This window comes from Schistocerca serialis, chromosome 3 (genome assembly GCF_023864345.2).
Source record: "Schistocerca serialis cubense isolate TAMUIC-IGC-003099 chromosome 3, iqSchSeri2.2, whole genome shotgun sequence".
Classification (NCBI taxonomy): Eukaryota; Metazoa; Arthropoda; class Insecta; order Orthoptera; family Acrididae; genus Schistocerca; species Schistocerca serialis.
The window spans coordinates 244,199,822-244,212,160 of NC_064640.1; the positions used below are offsets into that span (position 1 = coordinate 244,199,822).

General features: G+C 44.8%; 1 protein-coding gene across 2 annotated transcripts in view; it reads left to right on the forward strand.

The window, feature by feature from the left end:
- The window catches only part of LOC126469994 (uncharacterized), a 226,227-nt gene that overhangs the window by 98,255 nt on the left and 115,633 nt on the right, over positions 1 to 12,339 (forward strand). For both annotated transcript variants that reach the window (XM_050097447.1, XM_050097448.1), the window contains exon 3: positions 4,480 to 4,608. In XM_050097447.1, the coding sequence (XP_049953404.1) occupies positions 4,480 to 4,608 (129 nt within the window). The remainder of the gene's footprint in view (positions 1 to 4,479; positions 4,609 to 12,339) is intronic.

Consider the following 12,339-nt stretch of genomic DNA (forward strand, 5'->3'; position numbering starts at 1 on the left):
CGCTACTAGGCTCAGTGAGGGATGATCTAGGCCTTCGCAAACCAGCATTCTACCAAATCTCCTGCCAGTGCAGCAAAGCATACATTGGAGAAAATGTATGCGTGGTAGAAGAGGGGTGCTCTGAGTATAGACGCCACATTGAATTATGCCAGACCACAAAATCAGCCGTGTGTGAGTTAACGAGTATTTCGCTCTCATTTAAGTGTATGACCGAATCGTGAAACGAATCCTGTCGTCCAGGACTAGATGTCACAAAGGGCGCAGGTTCACCACGAGATGGGGAAACTCACAGGCATCTATTGTCTATTGAGGCCTAAGCGCCGTAGTGTGCGAGTGAGACAGATGAGAACCTATTTCATAGGGAAACTCAGTAGAAGGCTTTTGTGGGTGAGGAGACGTAACAGTGTTAAATATGGCAGACCTAACATCGTCCACAGAGGGGAACATTTATGAAAACTGTTTAATTCTGTAGTAGTGCAGGGAATCAAGCCACAGTAATTTTAATCTACCATCCTTCATAAATTTTCATGGTGATCCCAATAAAACTTGAATATTGATCACATTTATAATAGTTTAGGATTTACTGTTCTACATCAGTATTTTCAGTTAAGCATCAGATCATCATTTCCTCCACACAAAACGCATTGAACGATGACAGCATGATGCCTTATTGAATCATTAGGTAATAGAATATTTGTTGTAAAGTCTAGTGCATAATAGTTACTTTTGTTCTGTATTTATTTATCAGAGAGCACATTGGTGCAAGGCTACTGGCTGTGACATTCAAAGTTAAGAAGGAAATTGTAATGGTTTTATGTAAAAGAATTTAATGTTTATTATGTAATGGATATTATTGTTACTTTATTTAGAACGTGAAAGTGCTCAAGCTTTGATTATTTAAATATGTTAAAATGTAAAATAATGTAGAATAAGCTGTAGCCAATCAGATCGGCGACTTCAGGAAAGGGTACTGCAGTAGTCAGTTGAGGAACGATGTTCAGCGCGCGGGAAAACGCGGCCGGAGACGGGCGGAGAGGGACAGTTCTGGTCCAGACACCAAAGAGTACAGTTCGGATTAAAACGCAAAAGCGGACAGTCGGTCTTCAGGCAGCTAGGAAGTGAAACGACTTACAAAATTTCGCTATGTATGGTATCGCGGGACTTAGTCCCTGAGCGGTGAGCAGCCGCGCGCCTGTTGTGAACTCAAAATTAGAGCGTAGTTAATGAGGTGGAGTATTGGACTGGTAATTCGCGAAGAGATTGTCAAATGGATATGCGTTAGAGTGTAACAGTAACTCTAAATAAGACCACTTTCGCAGTTAGTTTGCTTTGTGAATAAACATTATTGTAACCAAATCGCAACTGTGTGGCCTACATCATTTATGGGTCGTTAATTTAGTTCCCGATATTACTATTATTGTTATTACTCTACTGGCCATTAAAATTGCTACACCAAGAAGAAATGCAGATGGTAAACGGGTATTCATTGGCCAAGTATATTACACTAGAAATGACGTGTGATTACATTTTCATGCAATTTGGGTGCATAGATCCTGAGAAATCAGTACCCAGAACGACCACCTCATGCCGTAATAACGGCCTTGATACGCTTGGGCATTGAGTCAAACAGAGCTTGGATGGCGTATACAGGTACAGCTGCCCATGCAGCTTCAACACGATACCACAGTTCATCAAGAGTAGCGACTGGCGTATTGTGACAAGCCAGTTGCTCGGCCACCATTGACCAGACGTTTCCAATTGGTGAGAGATCTGGAGAATGTGCTGGCCAGGGTAGCAGTGGAACATTTTCTGAATCCAGAAAGGCCCGTACAGGACCTGCAACTGAGCATTATCCTGCTGAAATGTAGGGTTTCGCAGGGATCGAATGAAGGGTAGAGCCACGGGTCGTAACACATCTGAAATGTAACGTCCACTGTTCAAAGTGCCGTCAATGCGAAGAAGAGATGACCGAGACGTGTAAGCCGGCCGGAGCGACCGAGCGGTTCTAGGCGCTTCAGTCTGGAACCGAGCGACCGGTACGGTCGCAGGTTCGAATCCTGCGTCGGGAATGGATGTGTGTGATGTTCTTAGGTTAGTTAGGTTTAAGTAGTTCTACGTTCTAGGGGACTGATGACCTCAGAAGTTAAGTCCTGCCATCACTCCGGGTAATACGCCAGTATGGCGATGACGAATACACGCTTCCAATGTGCGTTCACCGCGATGTCGCCAAACACGGATGCGACCATCATGATGCTGTAAACAGAACCTGGATTCATCCGAAAAAAATGACGTTTTGCCATTCGTGCACCCAGGTTCGTCGTTGAGTACACCATCGCATGCGCTCCTGTCTGTGATGCAGCGCCAAGGGTAACCGCAGCCATGGTCTGCGAGCTGATAGTCCATGCTGCTGCAAATGTCGTCGAAGTGTTCGTGCAGATGGTCGTTGTCTTACAAACGTCCCAATCTGTTGACTCAGGGATCGAGACGTGGCTGCACGATCCGTTACAGCCATGCGGATAAGATGCCTGTCATCTCGACTGCTAGTGATACGAGGCCGTTGGGATCCAGCACGCCGTTCCGTGCGATACGATAAACCGCAATCGCAATAGGCTACAATCCGACCTTTATCAAAGTCGGAAACGTGATGGTACGCATTTCTACTCCTTACACGAGGCATCACAACAACATTTCACCAGGAAACGCCGGTCAACTGCTGTCTGTGTATGAGAAATCGGTTGGAAACTTTCCTCATGTCAGCGCTTTGTAGGTGTCGCCACCGGCGCCAACCTTGTGTGAATGCATTGAAAAGCTAATCATTTGCATATTACAGCATCTTCTTCCTGTCGGTTAAATTTTGCGTCTGTAGCACGTCATCTTCGTGGTGTAGCAATTTTAATGGCCAGTAGTGTTGTTGGCGCACAAGCTATTGAGCCTTGTTTCGACGTCTTACAGGATTGTTATTGTGTCACCATACATGATAATTGTGTCACGCGGTCTGTGTAGGAACATTTGGCATACTTTGCATTTAATTTCTGCAGCACTAAATTAATCAATTGCACATTCGCTTCTTTACGACTGGCAGGTAACTGTAGTACGTTATGGCTGCTCCTGATAATTAGTGATTCAGAGTGCTCCTTGACCACATACTCTTCTTGTGATCTTCTCTGACATATAATTTTTTTGTGAACCTGAGAAGGGTACTGACTACTTTAGTGTATTATTTCATTATAGTTTGGCTATGTGTTCGTATACATGGCCGGCCGGTGTGGCCGAGCGGTTTTAGGCGCTTCAGTCCTGAACCACGTGACCGCTACGGTCGCAGGTTCGAATCCTGCCTTGGGCATGGATGTGTGTGATGTCCTTAGGTTAGTTAGGTTTAAGTAGTTGTAAGTTCTAGGGGACTGATGACCTCAGTTGTTAAGTCCCATAGTGCTCACAGCCATTGAACCATTTTCGTTTACATCTTGAGGCAGCTAAGATAGGACACCAAGAATATATCTTCAACGAGTAAATGTATCTAGATATCCAATGGCCTTGGCGCGGTGGTAACACCGGTTCCCGTCCAATGACCAAAGTTAAGCGCTGTTGGACTTGGCTAGCATTTGGATGAGTGACCGTGCGGGTTTGTCGAGCGCTGTTGGCAAGCCAAGTGCATTCAAGAAGGGTCGTAGGTAAGATGCACATAATTACAAGCTTATTTCGCTGAAGTCAATATATTATGGAACGTGTTTTATGTTCTCCCAATACGGCATACTTGCACGAAAATCTCATCTGTAAAAATGAACATGGAGTCCACAGAGATCTTGCGGAGCTCAGTTCACTCTACACATTACTCCACTCCATTTTGGCTGATGTAGCAATAGAGGCTGTCTGTTCCAAAAATAGAAAACAATCTCAGTTGCTAGTGTTTTATTAACAATGACCCTTTGGCGTGATTGCCGCATCTTCAGATTATTTTGAACAGCGGAGACCGCATTAGTCATATTTAAAAGCCATTAATATGATGGCGTTAAAGAGAAGACCGCAGTCGCAAAATACGGATATAGGAAAGCCAAACCATGGCAAATACGGTGCGAAGATAGGTATATAGTAAACTATATAAATCTATATTTGGGAATCAGTGTTTACTTACAATCTGTAAGCTTATGCATTTTGCAAAGTGTGCTGACGTCATTTGGGATAGATTACATACAATTCACTACCAACATTACAGACTTCTCCTTGGCCACGTTTATCACCTTGTCCAAATAGTTTCATGCTTAACACGTAGCCCAGTTGCTTGCTCAAACACTCAAAATGTACACTCTGCGATACTAGCTTCAGCTGTTACTTTCTTTGGAATTGTCGGTTTGTTTCTTTTTAATTTAGGCAGTTAAGTACGTTATACTGTACTGCATCAGATATAATGGTTGTTTGTATAAGAGGAGATTAAAAAGCTTAACTCTTTCTTGAAAATTTCAACCTCTGTATTGCTTACAGGAAGCACGTGCAGAATTCCGTCAGCTTCTTTGTGATTCCACTGTGAGAATCGACATGCTGGCTAAGAAGCTTGGTGCATGTGTTGAAAGAGCAAGGCCATACTACGAAGCTCGTATGAGAGCTAAAGAGGTAAGTGTCTGTTTTCCATATAAGAAGTATAATGCTATGCTTTATTGAATAAAACATTAAATGATTAGCCAAAACATTGTGATCACTGCCTTTCATATAATTTACACTGGATGTACAACAGGCATTTTCTGTCACATGAAAGACACAATTGCTCAGGAAGTTAACATTTATTGATAGAATGTTGGTAGAGGAAACTAGTCACAGAGACAATCACAGTGTTTCTAAACACTCATCACAGGGGGCGACCACTTAGTTACTACACGGCCTGTTGTAGGAGTGTCCTCAGAGAAACACTGTAAACAATCTGTCACTTTGGTGACCACTGCACTGACTGACATATCTGTTGCACAATGTACCACTAATGCACTACACAATTTGTAGCTCAGTCGACCACTGAAACCACAGCCTATTCCGTTGCACAAGTGACCACTATTGATACTACACAATTCATCACTCAGTTGATCACTGAATTACAATATATCCCATCATAAAAGCAAGAACTAATATCACAGTAGCCGGCCGGAGTGGCCGTGCGGTTCTAGGCGCTACAGTCTGGAACTGAGCGACCGCTACGGTCGCAGGTTCGAATCCTGCCTCAGGCATGGATGTGTGTGATGTTCTTAGGTTAGTTAGGTTTAATTAGTTCTAAGTTCTAGGTGACTGATGACCTCAGAAGTTAAGTCAGATAGTGCTCAGAGCCATTTGAACCATTTGATATCACAGCACTTACTGCAGCACAAGTGAGCACTAATGACATTACACAATGCATTGGTCAGGGCACCACTAAAATTGCTACACTGTGACAGCACAGATAACAAACCAGCACACTCTGGTCTGTGTGTGTGTGTGTGTGTGTGTGTGTGTGTGTGTGTGTGTGTCCAGTGAAGCTGCATCAGAGGGAACACATTAGATTTCTCTCCTACGTAATCCTGCTGAGCTCTGAAAATTGGGCACACAGTAGGATGACACTATAGTTGGAAGGAACTGGATGCCATGTTCACAAACTAGGGTTTTGTATTTCTGCTTTTATGTTGGCTGGCCCATCTGTGTACTTGCAACTCCGTGCTGTGGTCGATGCTGTAGGCTCACAGGTTGGCTGAGACTATCAGCAGGGCTGCACTGCAGCCTGTACTGTAAATTTGCAGCTTAGCCGACAGATAACAGTACTGTGGCTGTCTGTGATTGGCAATCACGGATGGTAGTCACCATGTTCCTCCCGCCAGTAGTAGCAGAGTGTGGAGGTTAATCAAGCTGGCAAGCAAACTCATCACTCAGAGCTGGATTGACAGTGAAGCTGTCTAAGGGGAATGCATAGAGGCAGGTTCAGATGGGTTGTATAGGCCAGCTTAACATGGTCCAATGACACACTCTGGGTGTTCCTGTTGGCAACCGTCAGGATATGGTGGCCATTTCCAACAATCACATGCGGACCAGAGTGTGGAGGTTTGAGACAAGGCCTGACCCCAAAAATTTGGACCATTTTGTGCATGGCAGTGGCCAAATCTGTATGAATGAATACAGGTGGGGTGCCATGCCAAGAGCCATTTTGAAGACAGAGGCATGCAGTGTGGGAGCACAGCCCAGTCAGGAGGGCCAGTATGTCAGGGGTAGAAATGGTAGCAGAGGGCTCAACAAATTCCCCACGTATCCAGAGAGGGTGTCTTGAAATTGGTGCAGAGGCTGAAAAAGACAATGAGAAGTGCAGTGGTCCATGATATGGCAAAGTAAGGCAGCCTTTAAAGTGTGATACCACTGCTCGATGTTACTATTGCTGGCTGAATGGTATGCAGTGGTAGGGTGGTGATGAGTGCAACAGAGTTGGGCAAACTCGTTGAACAGCAGGGATTCAAATTGCGTTCCACAATCTGCAGCGATGTGGAGTGGGGAACCTAAATGAGCTGTCCACATACCCACAAATGCTTGTGTCACAGTTTCAGACAAGATGTCAAGAATTGGTGCTGCCTAGGACAGGTTGTGAAACAATCAATGATGGTTAAAATATAGCACTGGTTGTGGTACGCTGCAGCAGTAAGAATGTGTGCCAGGCCACATGTAACGATGGGTAACAAGTGTGGTGGTGGATGGCACAGGTTGTAGATGCTGTCAAAGGCATACTTGGGGAAAGCAACTGGTAGGAAAGGTCGTGGCTTGCCATTGGAAGTGTCACAGAACAGTTTTGTGTCTGTGCCAGAGATAGAGACATGCTGTAGCCTGAGGTCAGTGTTTGGCTCATGGCGATGAGAGTCCAGCTCCATGTCGACCTGTTGTGCTGTAGCGAGTGCAGCAAAAATGATGCAATCAATGATCCCGGTGACTGATGATAGACAGTCAGCAACAACATTGTCCATTCCAGAGATGTGCCAAATGTTGTGCTGAACTGAGAGGTATATTTGAGTTGCTGGAACTCACGTGGGAGGCAAAGCTTTTTGATATGCGGGAAGGTGTATGTGATGAGTTTGTGGTCAGTAAGTGTTGTGAAATTCCTAGCCTCCAACGATGGATGAAAGTAGCGGATCACCTCATAGATGGCAAACAGTCCCCTGTCATAGGTGCTCCATTAATGTTGTGTGACCTTCTTTGAAAAGAAAACCAATGGTTGCCAGGAACTATTGGAGTGTTGCTGCAAGGCTGCATGTAAGGCGTGTTGCCTGGTGTCAATCACAAGTGCCACCTGGGTGTCGTGTGCTGGACGAACCATAGGTGCAACATCGGTAAGGCTGTTCTTACCACCAGAGGAGGCAGCATACATTTGGTCCATCCAAGGAATGAGATTGTTGCCCTTAGGGTTGAGCTGCCAGAACACAGGGCTGCAGTGAAGGCTTTAACCATCTGTGAGGGCCACCAGTTGTGCAGTGAAAGTGACTGATGAATTACCAGGATGGTTGCCCTTAGTGTTAAGCATATGTCAGCAGCTCTTGAATGGAGGCTGTGCCAGGGAGATGATGGCAGAAGAAGTTCAGTATCTTGAGGAACTGGTGAAGTTCTTGAAAAGTTCATGTGCACTGAATTTCCTGAATAAACTGAACATTTTCAAGGGGGCGGGGGGGAGGGGATGCCATTTGCACAAATCTAGTGGCCTTAAATGTCATGTGGGAGGCTCCAAAGATGCATCTGGAGTGATTAATGATAACCATAGAATTTTTTAGGCCTGCTGTCAGATGTTCATGAAGCTGCTGTGGTGAAGAAGTGAACACCAATACATCATTGGGATATGCAAAGCAAAAGGGTAGGTTATGCAGTACACCATTGATGAATCAGTGTCATATCCTGAGCAGCATTTTGGAGACTAAATGTCATGTAAAGTGATTTGAAGATGTCAAACAAAGTGGTGATGACTGTCTTTGGAATGTCTTCCATAATGACTGATATCTGCATAAATGCCTTCATGTAGTTGAGGACATCGAACACTGAGGCACCTCTGAGGGCATGGTTGAAGTGATGAAGGTTTGTGACCAGATATCTCTCTGAGATGGTGAGTGCATTGAGAGCACGATAGTCAATGCAGGTCACTAGGGTGTGTCCTTCTTTGGTAGGAGGTGGAGAGGAGAGGACCAGTGGTAGCCAGCTGGGGTGGCCGAGTGGTTCTAGGTGCTACAGTCTGGAACAGCGCGACTCCTATGGTCGCAGGTTTGAATCCTCCCTCGGGCATGGATGTGTGTGATGTCCTTAGGTTAGTTAGGTTTAAGTAGTTCTAAGTTCTAGGGGACTGATGACCTCAGAAGTTAAGCCCCATAGTGCTCAGAGCCATTTGAACCATTTTTGAACCAGTGGCAGAGTGAATGGCAAATGGTGCCATCCTAAAGCATGTCCTAGAATTCAGCTTTAGCAGCAGCAAGTTACTCTGGTGCAAGATGTCCTGGTCTGCTGAAAAGTGGAGGGCCAGGGTGTTGTGTGGACATAATGAACTGTGCTGCGCTGTACCTCTTGTGGTGTTCCAGGTTGGTGTGCAATGGCTGGGAAATGGTCGAACAGATCCTGGGACTTCCCTGCATCGGCAGCATGGACAAACTTCAGCACAAAGTTTTGCACAACATGGTAGAAGCCAACAGTTGAGTGACCGGAGTCCTTGTTGATGACACGAGGGGCAACAGTGTCAGGGACAAGCTGACGATGGGCTAAGAAATCAACACCAATGATTACCTGTGGGATGTCTGTAATGGTGAATAGCCAGCTGAAGGTGCAGTGCAGCCTTAAGTCCATTTGTGAAGGGTAGCCACTGTATGTGCCGATGGACGAGTTTTTAGCAGCCAAAATGGTGTTGTTAGTTGATGCCCAGGAAGTACATACATGGATAGACACACGTTTTGGAATCAATGTCTAGAAGGAAATGGTGGACAGGCCTTCTATCCGAAATAAACAAACGCTTTGAAGCAGTGTGGCATCCATGCTCACTTGCTCTCTGGCATTTGGGCAGTGTAGTGATCGACCACAGGAAGCTTACTCTTCAAATCTGTGGTGGCTTCAGCATGTAATGTGCTGCTCTTCAGCAGATTAGTGGTCCCAGGTGTGCTGGTGAAAGTGTGATGGTGCTTTAAGAGCATCTGGCCTGGTATGAAGTATAGATACTTGCACCGTGAAATCTTCAATCTGTGCTAAAAACAGTTGGAATTCCTGGCTGGCCATGGTGGGTGCTGAGGCATTGTGGTCCACTGGTTGGCTAGTGGTATAATTGTCGTGTCGAAGGCAGCATTGGTAGCGGCAACATGAACTGGGCCACAACATGAGGCTGCACTGAGGGCTTCGACCCATGTCATTGAAGGCCACGCGTTGTCACCGTGAAAGTGACACTTGAGTTGTGAGGATTTCATGTGCCTTTCTAGGTAGCCAGTCCAGCCAAAGCACATGGAGCAACTCATCTGGAACTGTGCAAAGGTGAACCAAGGTGCAGAGGTGGGACCAGAGATGTGACAGAGTTCTGTTACCAGCATCATCATCAGTAGTTAACTGACTTATGCCCTCAGCTGGAGATATGGAGAGATTGTACATGAGCTCCCTCTTGAGCTGCTGGTATGGTTCAGTGGGTGGTGACACAGTGATTATGTTGGCAACCTTGACATTGTAGTGCTGGTTGACATGGGTGACAACATAAACATTTCGTATGATCTAATGCCTAGCCACCACAATGGAAGTTGGCCTTGACCTGCATGAACCAGATGACTGGGCAGGTAGGCCAAAAAGATGGTAGTCAGACAGCAGTTGAGGAAACCATAGAATGCAGTTCACCAGGCAATGACAGAGATGCAGTGTTAGCAGTGGTGGCACTATTCGCTGGAGTTAATCATGAGATGTAGCACACACATGAAGCAGTTGGTCTGTGCCAGCTGGATGGAAGTATAAATAGCATGTTCTGCATGTTCTGGCATATGGAAGACACAATTGCTCACTAAGTTAACATGTATTGTTAGTGCTGTTGGTAAAAGAAACTAGTCATAGATACAATCACAATGTCACTAAACACCTGTTGCAGGGGAGACCACTTAGTCACTGTACAAGGCCTGTTGCAACAGCAACCACTGAAAAACACTGTAAACTATCCATCACTTGGGCAACCACTACACTCACTTACATATCCTGTCTCGCAAGCATCCACTAACACACTGCACAATCCATTTCTCGGTTGACTACTAAAGCCATAGCATATCCTGTTGCACAACTGACTACTACTGATACTACACAATCTGTTGCTCTGTTGACGACTGAATAACTCATCACAAAGGTGGCCATTGATATCACAGTATTTCCTCCAGTAGAAGTGAGCACTGATGACACTACACAACCTGTCATTCAGGTGACCACAGAAATCACAACACCGTGACGGCATGGATACCAAACCAGCACACTCTGGCATGCATCCGTGTGTGTGTGTGTGTGTGTGTGTGTGAGAGAGAGGGAACACATGAAATATCTCTGCTTAGCTGCCAAAATTGTACACAAAATGGAATGACACTACAGTCGGTAGGAATTGGGAGACACACTCGCAGACACTATTGTTAGGGTCCTGTATTTCTGCTTTTATGTTGGCTGGCACATCTGTGTACTAGCTGCACTGCACTGTGGTCAACACTGTAAGCTCACTGGTTGCCCCGTATTGTGGCTTGTGCTGTAAGAGCACTGCTTAGCTGACAGTGATGGTACTGTGGCTGGCTGTGCTTGGTGGCTATGGATGGTAGTCACCACACTGCCCATTGCAAGAATGAATTGTGCCATTGCAGGCACGTGGTGGGCTAACAGAAGTATATAAGTAGAGCAGAAGGGAAAAACAGATCTTTCAAATGATGGTATGGATCCTAAATGAGGAAATCCACTGACGTAAGCAGTTTTGGCGAGTACATTGTTATGACCTGCCACCTTGAGACAAGCATCTCAGAAATGGCAAAACTGGTTGGCTGTTTATACACTTCTGTCATGGGCATCTATGGAAAGTGGTTGAAGAACAATGCAACCATGCAAAGGCAACAATGTGTTGGATGTCGATGACTCAGCACAGAATGTGGAGGTTGGAGGCTTTGTGATTGTGTAATGCCCCTGTGGTGAATCTGATGACCAAGTTAAACGCTGGTGCAATGAATCATATTCATTGTTACACCAGATCGATGGTTGTGTCCGGCCATGTCTAGGCAAATCGCTGCTTGAAACTTGCACTGCACTACAGACAGAGGCTGATGGTGGCTGTATTATGCTGTGGGGGCCATTCACTTGGGCTTGCATGGGAATTGTAGTAATTGAAGGCACTATGACAGTTGTGAACCATGTGAACATTGTTGTGAACCAGCTGCATCCCTTCATTCTATGCATCTTCCTGACAACAATAGCATCTTTCAGCAGGAGAACAGTCAGTGTCACATGACCAGAATTTTGATGCAGTGGTTTGAAGTCCATGCTAATGAACAGACTTTGATGTCTTGGCCACCAGATTTGCCTGATTTGAACCCTATTGAACACATCAGGGATGCTATCAGATGGTAGCTTGCACCCCAGACCACTTGCCCATGATTTATGGCAATTGGATGACGTATATGTAAACAACAGGTGCCACAATCAAGGACTCGGTGAACCCATGCCTTGCAAATTTGCTACTGTACTGCATTCTGAATGTGTACCAACACACTATTAACAAGGTGGCCATAATGTTTTGGCTCATCAGCGTATGATTGACATTCAAAGTAAGTTTGCTACAGTTACTTTTAGCCTTGTATGTGTTTTTTTTCTGTGTTTGGAACTAGCAATTTGAATCAGTGGTAAGAAACAAAATTCCATGAAATAACCAATGTCTTTTTTATTTGATTGTATAAAGAGCAGTTTAATGTTCACTGAAAGTAGTCTGGGTGTCACTATGTAATAGTTTTTAGTCTTAGGTCCAATACAATAAGCTTCACTGGAAATTTGGAAATTTTTTCCATTGCTCTTTAGAAGTGAACTAATTCAGAAGTGTATGTTTTCTCTTACAATTTTAGCATCGTGATGAAACACGATGATGTGGTAACATTTACACATGACTGTGAGTTTTGCAGGATCTATGATGGAGGCATACTTATTTATTAAGTCTACATGTTCAGTATACATTTATGTGTTTATTTTACATATAATCGTGTAAGTATACAGTGGGTGACTCAGGTGTAAGTGGCATTAAAAAGTATTACCAACTATGGAGATGGATGTAATGCAAAGAAATTGCATTGTAATTGCTAGAGCTTGTGGCACGTACTACCCAGTTATTATGCAATGTAATTA